Below are 20,124 nucleotides of genomic sequence, written 5' to 3' on the forward strand. Positions count from 1 at the left end.
TCTGGGAAATGGAGTGAAGCATTACACTTGTTTGGTCTAAGTAAGTGAACTTTGAATAATCTGTTTACTGATGTGCTGGAGCTGTGAAGGCACTGTTACCATCATGCAGCTGACAGTTTATGCAAGTACAGAGAAGTTTTTCTAACATGCTCAGACATACAGTCTGAGCTACAAAAGTCATCAACTAAGCCAGGGGTGTCAAACTCATTTGAGCTCAGGGGCCACATACAGATCTGTAGGGGATCTGACCAGTAAAATGTTATTATATAATAACATATAACTTAAAAATAATGACAAGGCAAATTTTTCTCTTTGTTTTAGTGCAAAAAAAGTAAAATTTAAAAATAAAAATATTTACTTTTACAACCTATCATTTCATAACAAATGTGAAAAACCTGAAAAACAGAAATTTCTTGAGAAAATTAAGCGCAATTTTAACAATTTTATGCCTCAACTTGTGCATTACAGATCACAGTGGATGTACAAGCACTAAACATTTAGTAACAGGTATAATATTCTTGAAATTTTGGAATTTGGAACTAAAATGATTTTGACACCCTTGACTGTTAATATCTTCAGTGTAATTTTTGCACTTTGCAAATTCATCCCACGAGGCAGATTGGAACCTTTGGTGGGCTGGTTTCGGACTGCGGACCGTATGTTTGACACCCCTGACCTAGACTAACAAAAAGTTAGGGACAAAAAGTTTATTTATTTTTTATTTTTTAAAATTGATGTTTTCACTGCTGTTTTTATCTGATCTTATCTATTTTTTTTTTTAATTGTTCATTGTTGGTGTTTCTGTGGTTGTTTTTGTATTGTGCACTTTGAGATTTGATGTCAAATGTAAAGTGCATTACCAACAGAATGTATAATTATTATTATCATCACCATAATTATTATTATGATTATTATTATTATGATTATTATTATGATTATTATTATTATTATTAACAATAACAATAATAATAATAATAATAATAATAATAATAATAATAATAATAATAATAATAATAAGTACCTAGACATGTCAATGGTGTTATTTAGTTTGTTTGTAAAATAGATATGTATTGGTAGGAATGATGTTGGCCCTGAGTCCTGAACCAGGTCCAGGATCAGTTCCTCGGAGCCTTCTTTTAAATATAGCTATGGGTTGTATATTTTTACACAGATATTTTATTCTGTACATGCCCTCTTGCAAATATATCTCCACAGCTATTACAACAAACCTCTCCAGACATTTAGCTACCCTTAATGGATTTTTGTGCACAGTAATAACAAAGAGAGCTTCACAGATACAGTATATTGAACTGAACAGTAATAAATAGATTACACAGATTTAAGTATTTTGCCTTCATATCTCTTTTTTTCCAAATAGGTGGAGTTGGAGGAGCAGAAGGAATGGAAGTTGTGTGTGAGGGCTGGTGTGTAGATACGACCTGAGGTAAAGCCGTGAGAATATTAGAGAACACATAAAAGAACTCCATTAATATGTTTACACTGATCGACTGATGAAAGACACTTGTGTCTAAAATAGCTGCATTCCATATTCATAGGCTCATCAATTATTTGTAAACAATCGTGGATGTGTGAAAACCCTGTCCAAGTAGTCTCCTCTGACAGGCAGCAGACTGGGTAATTACAACAGATGATGATGGGCAAAAAAAAAACAAAAACAGGACAGCCTGTTTGTGTTAATGTTTCTGAGTCACATGTAAAGAGTGAGAAGTAGAGGTTCAGATGATGTGACATTAGAGCATCAGATTTTAGTTCAGGGGCCACATGCAGCTCAATATGATCTCAAGCCGACCAGTAAAATAACAGCACCAAAACCAATAAACAGTGCAAAAAAGTTCAACTGCAACAATATTTGCCTCCGTTTATCATTTACAAATGCGCAATACAACTCACAGATCACAGTGGATCTACAAATACACTAAACATTTAGTAACAGGCATAGTGTTGTTAAAATTGCACAAATTTTTCAGGTTGTTCATGGTTGTTTAGATTATTCACCTTTTTTTGTGGAAGGATACATGGTACATGGTTTGTAAACATTTTCATCATGTAATTTTATTTTTTCACATACAAAAAAAGAAGAAAAATTAGGCGTTGTCATCATTTATAGGCTTATTGTGCTATTGTTTTACTTGTCTGAACCACTTGAAAATAAAAAGTGATTGACTGAAAATGAGTTTGACATCTTTGTTAAAATCTTCAGTGTAAATTTTGCATTTCACAAATGAAGAAGAGGAAGAAAAAGTACAGGGTTCCTACATGTTTCTACAAGTTAAATTTAAGACGTTTTAAGACCTTTTTAAGATGACTTTAATGCCCATTTCGTGGCCATATTAGCAAATTTTCCTAAATGCTAGGAGTTATAATTTTTAATTTATTTACTCCAACGCCTTGATTCCCACCGTTCCAAGTCATTTGTCACCGGGGGCTGCAAAGTTCGCAATAATTGGTTCCTAATTTCAGTTTAAATTGTCAGGTTGAAATGGGTGGAACTGAGTCGGCTAACATTACTTTCTTTGCAGTTTGGACATTTAACAGACACATTTAAACACAACACAGCGAACACGTTTATGGCAACATAAGACCTACCATATCAAATTTAGAGCTGCAACCGATTAATTGACTCAAAGTGATCCAAAAAAAACATTCAACCACGATTCTCCTGAATCAGAGCCTTGTTTCCTTCATTTCTCTGCTGTTAAACATTGGTTCCACTGTTGTGTTTCACAGGGACGCTTATTGTGATGCACAAAGAAACTTCAATTCAGGAAAACTGCAACAGAACATTTCCCTTCAATCAATTCAAGTCGATTAATTGAATCGTGAATTTTTGCATTCGCTTCAGGCACCTAATCGATTAATCGGTTCCACCTCTAATCAAATTTAATACATTTTACAGACTTTTTTAAGGTATTAAGTGCAGATTTGTAAATTCAAGACTTGTAAGACTTTTTAAGACCCCGCGGAAACCCTGGAAAAGGAAGAGGAAGAAGAAGAAGAAGAAGAAGAAGAAGAAGAAAAAGAGTCCCGTAGACGATAGAAGCTTTGCAGAGTGGTGTGTGAAGCTCAGACCCACACCTAATACCCTGCTGAGTCACACCTATGGAGTTTCTGTTTATTGAATAAAACGTATTACATGAGGGTCTTTTTAGAGCAGAGCACAGTTGTCTACCAGGATTAAACAGTGTTATTCAATAAACAGAGGGTGTGTCCAAGCCCTTTTTACTTACAAAGACAACTTAACAGCTGTTTGTATTCTCCAAATGCTAATGAAAGTATCTTCATCATCACCTTCAGCACAGGATAGACTAGACCATCTTGTAACCAAAGATTAGAGAATGTCCCACAACTCACTGCAGCGGTAACATCAGCCAACCTAATCGGTCAAAAAACTACTGATCAACATGACAGACAGAACACACATTCTCATCTGACACCAAAACTGTTGTTATGTGTTAGACTTTCAACAACAGGTGAATGTGGACATGACTGCTGGTGAAAAATTGGAAGCTAATAAGGCAGAAACTGTGTTCACTTTGCATGAATTATATCTTCATTTAGAACGTCGTTGCATCAGCCTGTACGACTCTCACTGATTAATTTTCAGCTCCTTCAGTCCCAGATGTCTTAATAAAACTGAACTGAGAACAGTGATCTGTGAACTGGGTCTTCAACAGGCAGAGAAATGTAGTCGAACCAGGCTGGAATGACTGAATTTGTGAATTAAAATGTTATTTTAAAGGGGTCATATTTTGATAAATCCACTTTTATTAGTCTTTGGTACATTTATTTGTGTATTTGTGGACCGTAATAGTTCATAAAGTTTGAATTTGAACCCTCCAGGTGCTGCAAAACTATCTTTATATTCATTTTGGCAACAACTGAGTGAATTTCTACAACCTGTTTCAATTCCTGCTTAATTTGTTACGTCTGTAACTAGTTATGTCATGACATTTGTACATATAAGGTCCAGACTTCCGACAAACATTGCACTGAGAACGCTATAATTGCTTATCAGCAGCAGTGGTTGTAGTAAAAACTGAAAATATGTCCAAACTTTGAGCCGATTACCTAAATATTCAGTTATTGGTTGTATTAACGAACACAAGTGGCTGAACGGGACAGAGCAGCACAGTCAACAACCTGGAGGGGTGGGGTCATGTGCATTTAAAGGGCCAGCGCTCAAAACAACCTTTCTAGTGTCGTTACTCAGAAATAGGGTTGAAGATGGACCTGTGGAGTTGAATTAAAGAAGAATTCAGACCCAAGCATAGCATTTACAGTTTATATAGACCACAGGGAAATGTTTTAAAATGCATAATTCCATTTGAAAAAGTAAAATATCATTCCTTTAAATATAAAGAAATTATATTTTTTAATCCAACAAGTACCATTAAGACCAACACACAGACTATTAATGACCTAATTTCTAGTTTATTTATATCTTATGTTGCATAGGTTTACCATTTTCATAAAATCATGCAGATGCAGGGGTCATACCGACAGGAGCATCTCTGACTGGTGGTGTAGTTGTAGACTTTATTTACACCTATTTCTGTTCCAACCTTGATAATGCAGTTACATTTTTACTGTGTTGTCCACATCCAAGGTGCACTTTGTGTAGTCTATCTTCAGAACCGACCTACATTAAAATTTGTCTAGTGTAGGGGTGTCAAACTCATTTTAATTCAGGGGCCACATTCAGCCCAATAATATACGATCTCAAGCGGGTCGGACCGGCAAAATAATAAAATAATAACAGTGAAAACTAGAAAAGCACTCGGAGAGCGCAGACCTCCACCAAGGCAGATCACTGCTCCCCCAATCACCACCAAAATTTTATCATTTGTTCCATGTGCCAGTATCAACATTTCCTGAAATTTTCATCCAAATTTGTCCACAAGCTTTTGAGTTATCTTGCACACGGACGGACAGACAGACAGACAGACAGACAGACAGACCAACACCAGCAAAAACATAACCTCCTTGGCGGAGGTAAAAAGTAAAATTACATTATGAAAATGCTGACATCTACAAAGTATAGTTTAAAAAATATGAATAACATGAAAAACCATGAACAACCTGATGTTTCTTAAGAAAAATAAGTGCTATTTTAACAATATTAAGCCTCAATTGATCATTTACACATGTGCATCACAACTTACAGATCACAGTGGATCTACAAATACACCAAACATTTCGTAACAGGCAGAATATTGTTAAAATTGTACTTGCTTCTCTTAAGACATTTCATGATGTTCATAATCATTCAGGCTATTGACATTTTTGGTGAAATGATAGTTTGTAAATGTAAACAATTTCATGAAATTGTACTTTTTTTTAAAATATAAAAACAAGGATAAAATTTGAAGTTATTATTATTTATTATTTTGATAGCATTTTACTGGTCTGACTCACTTGAGATTAAATTGGTCTGTATGTGGAACCTGAACTAAAATGACTTTGACACCGATGATTGTTAATGTCTTCAGTGTGATTTCGACATTTCATAAATTTATCACAGACTGGAGCATTTAGCGGGTCGTTTTTGGCCCACGGATCGTATGTTTGACACCTCTGGTCTCATGTAACTGCAGTCGCATTCTCTCAGCACTGCAATGTGTTTTCCTAACTTCCTGACATTTTCCATCAAGGTCAAGGTAAAGTAGTTAGGAACAGTAGATGAGAGGTAATTTTTCTGGACCTTTCGGACATCTATCTCACCAGAAGAATGAGCCATCAATCACATTTATCATTCAACACCCTCACAGCAGACACTGAGGTCTATTAGCCCTTAAATCGTGTTAACGGGGGAATAATTTACCAATGGACTACCAGTGCACAGATTACAGATCCAAATAAAGCAAATGAGGAATCAAAGGCCGTGGATGAGAGGATGAGAAATGAGTGATGGAACATTTAAGAGAGAAGAAGCAAGGACAGAGAATGAATGAGGCTGGGAGGGATCCAAGGGAAATGAGAATGATGCTTTCTTCTCTGAGCTGACATGATCATATTAATTAACAGATGAGCTTAGAGAGGAGCTACCTTCATACAGTCGAACACAAAACACACACACACACGCTCAAAACACATGGATGGGTCTTGCGGGAGTTGAACCAATAACCTGCTGGTAATTAGTCTGTCTCCTCAGCCGCCAGCGTCTGTTAGCCTTTATGACCCATTGATACTGAGCTAACGAGAATGTCAGTCACACACGCTGACGCATGAGACCACGCCACACACAAACACACACATGCGCGCACACACACAAATCCCTACGATACCCACATATTTTCTCAGAGGCACAAACAGAGACGTCCTCCCTCCCTCTGAGTGTGACACGTGTAACCTCTCCTCACTCTATAATTTACAAGGATGTGGACTCGTGTACTATCTCCCACCAACCCTGCAATTGTATTAATATATCATAAGTGCCTTTTATAAATATATTATACAAGTGCCTATTAATATATAAAGGCCACTACCTGATAGTGTTCTTTCACACTGGCTGTAATGAGGCTGTGTGGGTCGGAGCGTGGGACACACTCAAAGTATGTGTGGCATGTTTTAATCGGAGCCTCAGAGATGCTCGCTCGTACCAAGACACAAAATGCGACATTTTTGGAATGTGGTGACCAAAGCCACGAGAAAGCAAGGCACGCATTCACATGAACACAGGACATAAAAGCTGTCATACGAGAAACATGGCAATGCATAAAAATAGCAGCATGCTGAGAATAACTAATAACCCTTGAGTGGAAAAGAGAAGAAGATGTAGCTATGACATCATCCTGTGGTTCGTGGTTCCTCGTTTGGCATTTAGCTGCTGCTATCTTGGAGTTTTTGAGCCCGGAACCACATATGGATCTGAGGGTGGAGCAGGGGATGAGGCAAGGGTGACGATGAAACCCACCAATGTGAACACCACCACTAACTGAAAACACCAAACAACTGCGTTGCTACTTCACAAATGTTATGTTAAATGCCAGCGAGTAATTTCAGCCATGTAGCTAAATGCTAACAGCTATTCCCACTTTCTCCAACACATAAGCTCAACTAATTACCAGGGTAGACCTATTTTACTTTATTTCATTTTATTTTGAGACACAAGTGACCAGATTTGGATGTGACAGTGGAACTGAGGGGTGAAACCAAGCTAATGCCACCGCTAACTTACGTTCAATACAGCCAGCTAATAAACTGCTAATATAATTTAAGCTACTGCTAACACTTGACTTGTACAATTTATGCAAATAAAGTTAGAAAAGTAATGGAAACTTTGTATAACATAAACAAATAAATTAACAAGCTAGTTGAGGAACTACATAATGTAATATTTAATGCTAACATTAGCTTATGTTATTTTGTTATGCTGAAAAGCTGTTTTGTAATAAATAATTTTATAAACTATTAGAATTTTTTTTTTAAATTTCTTGACCATAACTACCATAAATCTGTCAGAAAGAAATATATTTTATGAAATAAGCAATCTAATGGTCACTTTGACCAGTCAATCAAAGCCGGATATTACACTTAAAATGAATAACAAATAAATCAAATCAATAACATACAAAAGGGCCATAAATACACTTACTAGACGACCCAAATCAAATAAACGTAATAAGCTGACAGATAGAATTTGACAGACTTTGAATAGGAGTCCATTACAGATTTTTGGATCCTGTATCCAGCAGCTGTCAGTGGTTTTACATTGTAACACACTTCAACTACGGCTTCAATTTCAATCTGTAGCTGTTGCCCTTTACTCACAGCATACATGACCTTTCTAATAATAACCAGTGCAGTCTCAACCTCAAAGCCAGTTAATATACAGTCATGTATTTGTTTTGGAATGTGTGTGACCCATAATGAGACACAGCTATGCAGGCAATTATTTCATTAGGCAATGGTTGAAATAAGCAGACGCTAATGCTTCATGATGTGCCAAATTGCTGCACTGCTGCTTTTGCTGAATTATGCTCCGCTCTGCGAAACATGTTTTCTATGATTCTTGATCACGATGCATCCTCTGTGTCAATCACAGAGGATGCATCGTGATCAATCACATCTCAATTTGACTCAGGTACATTGTTAGCTCTGGATAGTTTGTTTTCCTGCTTGTTTGCAGAATGCTAAATCAGAATTGTTGTGGAGCATAATCAAAAACCAGAAAACTATTTCTGCTCAGTTTATGAGATGAAATGAAGCTTTATATCGGGGTATCAAAATATGAATGGCACAAACAATACAATGACAATTCCTTGAAAATAATGATCTATCAGCTGATTATACAGGGTGTGAATGACAGAATGTTCACCAGCGTGTCCTTGACAACTCAATGCATAATTGACAAAATCAAACAAATCAAGAAATAAAGAATGATTCTAATATTTTCCTTAAACTTACATGACTTCGAGGCGTGCTGACCGAGAATCGTTGCCAGCCTGTGACGACACAGTGCAGGTGTAATCACCAATGTCACCTGACCACGTCTGGCCAATAGTCAGCGAGCCCTGGCGCACAGAAACACGGCCCCCGCTCGACGAAACGACTGGCACACCGCCGCGGTCCCACTTGAAGCTGTAACAGAGGAGATATATGAACCAAGTCTATACTGAATAGAAGATATGTACTGATGCCATCTTCTCACCAGAGCATGGCCGCCTACACAACACATTAAACATGCAAACTACACTTTGTTTTTTTTTTTTTCAAACCAATATGTTCCTGCTACTATATGTGGGGAAAATTGGCTGTTATCCATTAGCTAAAATGAAAAAAAAAACAGTGATACAAAGCAACACTTTACATAAATTCTGCTTTACATCTGCTTTACATAAATTATGTTTGTACAACGTGTTATATTAAAATGAATATGTGAAGGAAATTTTAGCTTCATTCAAGACAACTGTAGTGATTTACAAGCAGATGCAACTAAATATGCAGTGTATGTTAGCTGTGAGCTTAAAGGCAAATCGAAGATGAGTGACAAAACACAAGGTGTCAGGCTTCAAGTAAAACAGAGCTGCAATAACATCAATATGTTGATGTAATTTTAGCTTTATGAAAACTGGAATTACAGGCGAGGTTCTGTGCAATTGAAATGACAAAATAATTTAAGCGATTTTTCATGAATGCACAACAGGTCTTGTAGAGTTTTTACGTCATTAAACCTGAGCAAGTCTCAAGTAACTCAGTGACTCCTACTGTGATGTTACATGCATGAAGACTTATAAAGAGGACAAGTAGATTTTAGACAAATCATATACAGACATTTAGTACATGTGTATAACCAACCTGACATTGACTCTGGGGTCATGTGTTGCGTTGCAGTCCAGAACAGCAGTGGTTCCTTTAATGACACGCTGGTCAGTCGGAGGCACAGACATCAGCGTCCGGCCTGAGAAAAAAAAAAAAAAAAAGTATATAGAAAGTAAACTTTATTGCCCTTGTGGAACATTTGTCTCAGACACAGTTGCTACAGTCTGTTGCATTAAAAAAACTGAACAAATTGCCCAACACAATTTACCCTGGTATGAGTCAACATACATTCATACCAACATAAAAGAGCAGTGAAACAGAATGACTTTAAAAAGTAACAGTTTAAGTGCTAGTGTACAGATGATGCACTGCTTCTGCTCCCTGAAGAGTTCAAAAGCTTCATGGAGGCGCCAACAAATGACAGCTCTGAGTGGAATTCATATTGAAAAGAGATGGGATGTTGGGGGTCTAATATGATTTTTGAAGCTTGTTTTATAATAGCTGTTTAGTGCATGTTGGCTAACCTGTTCTTCAGTACCACATCTGATTATACTTTACAGGATGGACACAATAAGCAGCATGATCCCACTGCTCACTCGACGTGGAACTTCTGTCTTTCTTTTTTTCGGACTTTCCTCATTCATTTTTTCCTCATGATACACTGAGCTCCTCTCTTCTCCTCCTCCTCCTGTCTGACCTCCTCTCTCCTCCTCTATTCACACCCCAGCAAATACATGTTACTGACTCTCCTTCTTCCCTGGAGTCTCTGTGCTTTATGTCCTCACAGGTTTTCCCTGGATCATCTCTGGACCTGCTGCTGTGGTCCTTCTTCTCTCATGCCTCCACCATCATCACTTATTTATCTACCGAGTTGTGATAGTGTTTATTATATAGTTCCATAGATGGCAGAGGTTTCTATTATTGGGACTAACAGCTGCAGTAGTAACATATCCACTGTTAGTACTTGTATTTGGAGTAGTAGTATTAACAGTTATGGATATTTACCTCCGCCAAGGAGGTTATGTTTTTGTCGGTGTTGGTTTGTCTGTTTGTTTGTCTGTCCGTGTGAAAGATAACTCAAAAAGTTAAGAATGGATTTGGATGAAAATTTCAGGAAATGTTGATACTGGCACAAGGAACAAATGATTAAATTTTGGTGGTGATTGGGGGTGGGGTGGGGGGCACTGATCTGCCTTGGCGGTGGTCTGCACTCTACGAGTGCTTTTCTGGAAAAGAGAGCGCAGATCTCTGTCAAGGCAGATCAGTGGCCTCCTCACCCCCCCATCCCCAATCACCACCAAAATTTAATCATCTGTTCCTTGTGCCAGTATCAACATTTCCTGAAATTTTCATCCAAATCTGTCCACAACGTTTTGAGTTATCTTGCACATGGACAGACAGACAAACATCTGGGGGGGGGGGGGGGGGGGGGGGGCACTGATCTGCCTTGGCGGAGGTCTGCGCTCTCTGAGTACTAGTTATTGGTAGTTATACCAGTAACAGCAGTCCTAGTTTTTAAAAGTTATAGTTCTGTTTACTGTGCATCCATGTGTCTCCCCCTCCCTCAATGCCTCTCTCTCTTCCTTTACTCTCTCTCCAACCCCAACTGGTCAAGCCAGACGTCCATCCTCCAGGAGTCGGGGTCTGCTCCAGGTTTCTGTCACCAAGTGTTTGCTCCTGGAGGATTCTGTTGGTGTCTGTGAATTGGCTTAAGAGTCTGGTTTAGACCGGTTCTAAATGTAAAGTGTCATGAGATCACTTTCATTATGATGTGGCACTATATAAATAAAAATGCGATTAATTGATTGATTGACTGATAATGTGTTTTCCAACAAATACCAGACTCTCTAACAGGTGTATGACCTGCTGCTCTATCCCTCACCTATAACTTTAAGTCCAAATGCTCTTTATTTCCCAGCGAAATCAAGCTCTAATATTTGTCCTCTTCAAACCCACCAAACTGCCTTGTCATAAACAGCAGCTTTATCTCAGAGTTCAGACCAAAGATGCACAGTGAGATGAGCTTAAAACTTACCACTATGTGCAAAGTGGTGGCCTGCAATGTTCCGAAAACCAACGCAACTAGATAAGACTTTAACTGCCAGCTCTTCAGGCTTTTTGTTTCTGTATGTAATTTGGAAAATGAAAGAGAATCCTGATAGTCATCTATTCACTACAGCTGCAAGTCAGGAAATGACAAAACAACAAAAGTACTTTTACAAACTCTTGAGAATTGAGAATATATAATCCTGTGTGGCTTTTCTTTAAATGAATTAATACGTTTTGGTGCTTCCCCCTACTAATTTTCATACCCTCATGAGGTTTAGCACAGGTGCTGTGTGGTTTCATGTCAATCTACATTTCTCTCTGGCCTCGAGGTGTCACTGAACAACTTGTGCATCACACATCACGTACCCCTCCTCAATCCCTGCCCATTTTTTTAAGCACTTTTCAAAGTCATGTAGTGGGTGGACTAAGGCTTGGAGCAGTGAACTTAAACTTTAATGAGTGAAAGAGAAACAAAGGAGAGGCAGTGACAGAGGGGATAATTTAAATGCCTGTTTAATTCCCTGTAGTCTGTACTTTATGCTGTACAAACATCACACACAGTCCCTTTTTAGAATATATACTCCATGTAAATGTATGCCGCTCCCAAGTAATGAGAAATTAATTAGTCTACCGTTTAGCCTTGAACTGCTGAAACTAAACAGCGTAGGACTGTGCTTTCTCTGTTACTCACAAACACACACATATCTGCAGAAGCACTTACAATGTAGTGGAAAGTGCTTAGCTTTAACTTTACTGTACATTATTGCTGCTTTGTTCCAGTGAGGTGTTAGCCATTTTAGATGATTAAGAACCCAGAGGGGGGAAAAAGTGCACTGGTTAAAAATTGAATTTGGATGTGGAGTGGAGGGATCTGCACAGTTTAGGGTATATGCGGGGTGTCCCAACAAAACAATATACAGTTCTAATTTATTACAGTGGTAATCTCTAAGAACCTCTAATCTAATTAACAGTGTATAATCTTTAGATACCGGGATAAACACGAAAGATAAGCCAATCAAGAGCTTTACCAGCTAATCAATCATCCTGTTACTAAACCAATCAGATGAAAACTTCACAGCTACACCAGCAAACTCCATCGATAACCAATCACACTGCTATGCACTACACTGGGTTAACGCAATTGGACAGCTACTGATAAATTAGTGTTCCATGTCTGTTTGGGCCCATTTAACAAATGTAAATCGAGTAGTTCAGTGTGTTTTAGTTTGTGTGTTTAGTTAAGTGTTTATCTTACTCCACACAGTGAGTGTAGCGGTGGCATTAATCGTTCCCTCAGAGTTGGAGGCGATGCATGTGTACTCTCCTGAATCCTGGAAGCTGACCGGCTGAATCTGCAAACCACCTGACTGTAGCAGCGTGACCCTGGGGACCTGGACCGAGCCGCTAGCTAAGACCTGGGTCCCTACAGACACACAAAGAGAGAGAGAGAGACAGACGATAATTAAATAGCCTTCAGGTGAGGGAAAGTAATTAATGTAATGACTTAATTACTCATTTTTAATTATAAGGACATTTTGTTAGTGTGTTTTCTTTGTGTTGTGTGTGTGCTGTTACCTTTCCTCCAGGTGATAGCTGGTTTTGGTGCTCCGCTCGTCTGGCAGGTAAACAGGGCTGTGTTGCCATCAGTGACTGTTTGGTCAGATGGTGGCAATGTGAATGTTGGAGCCACACCTGAAACACAGTGGAAGACACTGAGACGGATGCTGTACAGAGAAAACACACCGGTTAGAATAAAAAATAAAAAAAAAGACAAATCTGAGCTAAACACCAGGTTATATTCATTGCATAGTGGGACGTGTGTGTGCATAAATATTAAAAGCCGTGAAAAGGAAATAAAGTTGAAAACACACAGCCATACATATAGTATGTCCACACAAAAACAGACACAAAAACTCCATCAGGTATTCTGTTTCAGTTTGGGCAGTCACATTCATCTGGGATGATGGACAACAACACTGCTCAAAATGGATGCTATGTTTCAACAAGTGGACACAGTTTATGTTTAGGGCTGCAATTGACTGATTATTTTTGTCAGTTATTTTCTCAATTAAGTGTTTAGTTGTCTATAAATGTCAGAAAACTTTGGAAAATGGTGAATGTCAGAGGTTCTTGACAAAGCACAAGGTGATGTCCTCAAATGTCTTGTTTGATGGTTGGTAGAGGAATAAAGGTACCAGAAAATACTCACATTTATGAAGGTGGAATTACAGAAACTGAGGGACGTCTGTTATAACAACAGCCTCCCAGACGTCCCTCAGTTTCTGTGATTTGTGTATTTGAAGGTTTACATTTGTGTTCATGCTGCTTTGTAACATTGATTAGAGATGAGTCTGCATTCCTTCTCAGTTACAATTACCATTAAACTTGTTTAATTAGAATGTGCATAATATAAGTAAAAATCTGCTGAAATGCAGCTGCTGCTGTGCTCCACAGCTGTGGTGCGAGTGTTTCATCAAATGTCTTCACTTTTCAGCCCTATTTATGTCATTGTAATTGTGGTGAACTCCACGTCTACTGAGATTGCAGTGATCATTCTTTGTGTTTCCATCCCTTGAATTAATGGTCACTGACATTTGCACTAAGGCCAAAGGCAGGTTACAAACAGAGGCAATAAGAACAAATATTTACTGGCTGATACAATGGAAACGCCACAGAGGAAGAGCGCAGATTAGCAGCGAAATCAATGTGTGAATAAAGATAGATGAGAAAGAAAGCTACAAGCATAATCAGACAATCAATGAAGGGTTAAAAACAGAACCGATGCCTGTAAGGTGTGCAAACATGTTTGTATGTGTGTGTGTGTGTGTGTGTGTGATGTGCACTTACTGGAGACAAGCAGTTGTGTGTGTGTCTGGATTTCTCCTGCAGTGTTGCGGGCAACACACTGGAATATTCCTCCATCTCCGGGCTGCACTCGGCGCACCATCAGCCCAGTTGCCGTGGTGACCTTGTAGCGAGGGTTGGCCAGTTTGGACAAAGGTACCGTGTCCTTATACCACTCCATCCTGGGCTGGGGCATGCCTACATATGTGCACATACGCAAAAAAACACAAAGAAAAAAGTTTTATTCCCTTTAATAAGGAGCCGGCTGACCTTACTTACTGCTGAGCAAACTTCCACTAAAACAGCCACACACACACTTTTACTAATCTTCCTTCTGTTATCCACTCTCTGCCCATAAATATGTAAGTGGGCATAATGACTGCTAATAATATATTGATTGGAGGGTGTGAGTGCTAGGGTAAGGGTGGCAGGAAGGGCCAAAAACATTGTGAATAAAAGATGTGGGTAAGAATATCCACAGAATCAGAGTGTGCCTGTCTGATGGACATGCCACATATGACATGCAGAGGTTTCAGGCAATTACTCAAAACACTGTGAGTGGGTGTTTTAGGTGGTAAGAGGAAGGGAGACATGAATTCTGCACATTTTCTCAATCTCTTGTCAAACTTTCACAGACAGCCATGAAGTATTCCTCAGCCCCTCCTGGTCCGGCTCACTCTGTCACTCCATCTATCTGTCTCTCCGCCTTCTTTCCCTTCTTCTTCTTCTTCTCCCAGTTTCATCCCTCTCTCTCTATATACCCTCAGGCCTCTGCTATTTAATTACACTGCCACTGTATCAGATTACTGAGGAGGAACAGAAAGTCGCTCAGGGTGTATGAGTGAGAGAGGAGATGGCAGTTGGTGGCAGTTTTTCTGAGCTGTGTCCAACCCGCCTCACATAAATGTTTTCATGTAATCCATTAAAAAAAAAAAACAAAAAAAAAACAGGCGTCATGAACAAGCACAATTTTCAGGCTCGCTCTCAGCATGTTAATCTACTTGTGCTGCCAACACTGCACTGAAACTGTCCAAGAAGCTTTCAGAGTAAAGTCTGCACATTGGGCTGGGAGAAATAACTGAATAATAACTCATGACTAAATGAGTTAATGATGAAATTATTGATAATGTTTACTGATACTGACCTATTCTTTAAAAAAAACATTGATTTTAAGTATGCTACGCTATGCTATCCACCTTGGTTTGGAATATTTACCGAGGCACATTGTGAAGAAAAAAAAAAAAAAGTACAACACAAAGCTAAACACTAATCAAATAGTCAGCGTCTCATGTAAAGTAAAATTTTTTCAGACCACCTTTTTCAATTCTCACACAGAACTGTGAATGCAGCGCAATATAGCTGCGGAAAAAATGATTAGACCACCCCTTGTTATCTTCTATTTCTTGTTCATTTTAATGCCTGGTACAACTAAAGGTACATTTGTTTGGACAAATATAATGATAACAACAAAAGTGGCTCATAACAGTTTAATTTCAGAGCGGATATTTAGCAATTTTTTATGTTTTCTTGATAATAAACTTGTGAGCATCTCTTGTGGTAATTCAGGCCAGATAAAAACACTTAACTGCAGAGACTGAATCTTAACTCTGTCTTCCACACACATGCGCTGTACCTGTGGCCGTGCAAGGGATTTCCACATTCCTGTCGAGTTCAGCGATGATCTTCGTCTTGGGCTGAGCAGAGAGAGAAGGGGGCTCTGCAGAAAGAAATGTTCCAAACAGTTAAATATACATTACAATCTGTTTGAATAAACGAATAGAAACACTTCCAAATCCAAAAAAAAAAAGCAGAGAGCGCACCAACCGCAAAGTCAAACATGTCTGAACGTCTGAACTACTAATACTAGAGACTGAGAAAAGCTTAAGAATCTGTTCAGTCATTAAATAGCAACAATAAAAAAACATAACAGAAAGAGTAAGAATAAGAATGAGCCTCCCTCTTTGCCCTAAGTATTGTGGGTATCAATGCAAAGCAGGGTTTCTGTCTCTGTGCCATCTGAAATGACTTCCACATGCAGTCACAGAAAAACCCATTCTCTGAGTTTCCCAAGGGAGACAATCCTCTTTTTTTAAAGTACTTCATTTCGCTTCCAATAACTGCCTCCTCTAAACATCTTCACCAGTGTCGCTCTAAGTAATGACAACAGTTTGGAGACAAAGATTCCTCTACTTGAATGTGGCCTTTTGATATAGTACTGTAATGCAGCGTTTTATTAATGTAGTCCTGCATATGCTCCATTTCTTTTCGAAAAATATTTGTAATATTCAGTAGAAGGTATTGACAAAGCAAGCAGAGAAGGCAGAGAAAGACAGAAGAGCTAATTCATTTTCAGTCTGGCAGCTCTCGAAAAGTGGCTCCACACTGTAGTGGCACCTGTTCACTGAAAAATGACTCAGAGGAAAATGAAACGTCCAGTGTATGCGTTAAATAATGAATGTGTTTACTGGTTGTCACAAACAGTAGATACAATTCTAATCAAATACAGTAAGCTTCTTTTAATAGAAGTTTCATTTCTGTACCTTTATTTGACACTTAAATTATAATAAGTACAACCATAATGTTCCCGGTCCCAGACTTTGATTTTAATGCTACTGGAGTTTAACAGACACAGTTATTTCTTTCACATTATCCTCCATTGCACAGTGGAAGGGTAAACTAAAGAGGAGTCACACTGAAAGTTTGATCAAACCGTACGTGAATGTGTGTGAATGGATCGATGCACACTAGACTCTCCTGCTGGTGTCTCAGTTACTTTACTTAAATATAGTGACTCAAAGACTTAGTTCGGGTTGATCAGGCTTGGATTTTGCCTTTTTTTTTTTTTTTTTTTTTTATTTGCTGCAAAACTTTTCTTCTCCACTTATGCGATGAATACAAAACTTAAAGTTTTCTTTTCCTTTTTCTGTAAATTATTCTAACATTAAAGTGACAGCAGGAGTCAGGAGTTCACTTCAGTTTGTGCCGAACAGGGCTGTCGAATGGCCAGGGAAAGCAGTGGAATTATTCCAGATATAGTTGGCAATTAAAGATCGATGGTGGTGACATGTGATTGTCTTTATAAAGCCTTGCCATGGCCTATTAAATTGAGATTTCCAGGTTCAGGAGCCTGTGTCTCATGACTTTTCCTTTTTGAGTTTCCTTCACTATAACAGTATTGTTTTTTTGTTTTTTTCCAGATGGCAAAAATAAGTTTTGCTGCTACTAACGATGTATTCAAGATCACTTAAAATGAGACCATGTCAAGAGGAAGTTAAGAAGTCTTGGCTGATATCTCCATTAGACAGACAACACTTTCTTCTTCTTCTGTCGTTAACTTTTTTATTCTGTCTGTATATTGTGATCGCTGTAATTTTATTCCGTGCATGTGTAACATTCTGTGTATTATGTGAGTTTTCCAATTTCATTGTACTATTGTACAAAATATGACAATACAGAATTTATCTTATCTTAGAAATGAGTTAGTGGTTGCAGTTTTACATCGTAACAATGCTGAGAAATAAATGAGAAAATATGTCTTAGTTACATCCCTAAAGTTGGGGTCTTTATTACCCCGCCCCTTGAAGGGGTGGCAAGGGGTATTGTTTTAGGGTCGGTTTGTTTCTCTGTTTCTTTTACTGTTAACACTTTAGCAGCATAACTATTTTATTGTTTATAAATTGCCAGTGACCCTGAATAGATGTCATTATATTTTGGGAAAGGTAGGTCAAAGTTCCAATTTTTTATGAATTTTTTTTTCCCCATTTACTTATAATGGGTGAAATTTCATGTCTATAAAAATATCAATTTTGTTTCAGTTTATTTCAGACTTGGCACGTATATAGATGCAATTGATATGCTGACATCAGCACATGCATAGACATGATGACATCAGCTGGATCAATGCTAAAATAAGCTACAATAGGTGCGAGGGGCGGGGTTTGTTGTGTCTGGAACCAGCTGTTCATGTTGAAATCAAATCCTTAGTCCTCTTTGAGACAATGAGAAGACTGAGTAAAACTAAACAAGATGAGATGAAATAAAACATTCAGAGACACTCTTAAGACCATTGTGTAACTTCTGTGTCGACTACAATTTACTGCAGGTACATACATTCACTGTCAATGTGTAAGTGCCCTCTGTAACTCCACTTCAAAACACTTGAAAGTTGTTTCCAACTTCAAGGTAACTTTTAAAGCCACACATGTATACAACCTCTATCTTTGTTGTGCATGGTGGAATTTGATACAATTCTGACAAGAGAGTGAGGGGGAAAGATGAGAAAAGCAAAACAAGAGATTAATAACAGCCGTGTGGCGTGACACAGATAACAAAGATGTATTAATCTGGTTCAGGCAGGTCAGCATAAGGATCTAGATGCACAAATACATTTTGGGGTGTTTTATGAGACTGGATTTGCAGCTTTGAGCTTTGTGTGCAAATTAAGATGCAGAACAACAACAGATAGATATGCTTTCAACAACCAACCAACAGTCATCTGTACACAAGACCGGCACACTTGTGTCATACATATTCTGATTAATGGATCGGGGGCAAAAAAAGGAAAAAAAAAAAAGAAATGAAATTGAATAATGAATACCTTTGAGGCTCTATTCTTCTTTTACACAGACACATACACTATTCTGTTTAGGAATCCCTTTCATTGCATCAAGGTCTGTTGAGCCCACAGCAGAAAAGGAGGATCAGTACCAATGTATTCATCAGTCTCTAGTCCTCTGATACATATAAATGCATGCAGAGTTTGTCGCTGCCAGGCAAGGCTTAACAGCCCTGTTGGCCTCATGAAGGAAGATAAGGCAAAAAAAAAAAAGACAGAGAGAAGGCAAGAGGGGACCAACTCTGGTCGTAGATTGGGGGAGAGACAAAGAAAAAGAAGGAGAGTGGTATAAATATTCAGGCGGGTCGTCTCTGACTAGTATTCTGTAAGCGTGGGGAGTTTGCTTTCCATGCGTTAGGTGCTCCCTCGCTCCGACAATCACAGCAGATCAAAAAGGCGCTGACGAACTGGGGGAGAAAAGTTGTGCTTCATCAATCACACACTCCCTGCCTGTGTGTATGTTGTTTTCTATTTAGGACAGGAGTGGATTGTGACGAGAGCGCTCCTGTTTGAGTGCTTTCAGTGTTCTCTCACTGATTGGTGACTCTAGGGAACAAAACTAATTTAGCTGCTGGGCAGAGAAGGCATGTGTGTCTGGTGCCATTTCATGATTGTGTGGAACAAGTGTGGAGCACATTCGCAATGTAATTGTGGGTACACAGGGGTCAATATGTGTACATGTGAGTGTACCGGCTACAGTGGGCAGTTTGTTGGTGAATGTGGATTCAGGACTGCTCAATGTGTGCTTCAGCAGTCCTGTAGATGACACGTCACTGCCCGAGGTGTTGAGAGCCACGCTTCCCCAAGAAAAGGAAGAATAAATGGAGGAATAAACAGAATGAAACAGTGCCTCGAGCTAAAACTGTACAAGAAAAGAGCAAAGTGAGGTTAAAACAAAAGTAATGGTATAGTTTAGGCCATTAGTCTTGATGGGTTGACCTCCCTTAAGTAATCATGGGTAATCATATTAGGTGGTGATGGAGTGTGTGTGTAAATGCCATCTTTCTTACCTGTTACACTGAGGTGAGCCCTCGCCTCCACAGGTTTGGCAGTGCTGTTGCTAAGCAATGCCTCACAAACATAGAACCCTGTGTCAGAAGAGGAGGGAGCTGGCATAACGAGCCGACGCCCACTGGCCAGCCGACGCCCATCGTGTTTCCATGACACCACAAGGCCGTCCAATGGTCTGGGAGCAGAAGAGGAGAGGAGACACAAAGAGGACGGAAGGAAAGAAGATGAGAGGAGACATGAGGAGGGGGGAAATAATGAAGAAAAAAAAGGAAACATGAAGTAGGAAACAAGAAGAGGAGCAGGAGGAGAGAGGAGGAATAGAG

The 20,124-nt window shown here is 38.8% G+C and overlaps 1 protein-coding gene across 2 annotated transcripts in view; it reads right to left on the reverse strand.

Annotated features, from left to right (window-relative positions):
* LOC115421076 (protein sidekick-1) overlaps positions 1-20,124 on the reverse strand; it is a 504,319-nt gene that overhangs the window by 156,148 nt on the left and 328,047 nt on the right. For both annotated transcript variants that reach the window (XM_030136788.1, XM_030136797.1), the window contains 7 exons: positions 19,801-19,976; positions 15,809-15,892; positions 14,179-14,373; positions 12,907-13,023; positions 12,587-12,754; positions 9,319-9,421; positions 8,428-8,601 (listed from right to left, as the gene is read on the reverse strand). In XM_030136788.1, the coding sequence (XP_029992648.1) occupies positions 8,428-8,601; positions 9,319-9,421; positions 12,587-12,754; positions 12,907-13,023; positions 14,179-14,373; positions 15,809-15,892; positions 19,801-19,976 (1,017 nt within the window). The remainder of the gene's footprint in view (positions 1-8,427; positions 8,602-9,318; positions 9,422-12,586; positions 12,755-12,906; positions 13,024-14,178; positions 14,374-15,808; positions 15,893-19,800; positions 19,977-20,124) is intronic.

Source organism: Sphaeramia orbicularis, chromosome 1, assembly GCF_902148855.1.
Source record: "Sphaeramia orbicularis chromosome 1, fSphaOr1.1, whole genome shotgun sequence".
In the NCBI taxonomy this organism is placed as follows: Eukaryota; Metazoa; Chordata; class Actinopteri; order Kurtiformes; family Apogonidae; genus Sphaeramia; species Sphaeramia orbicularis.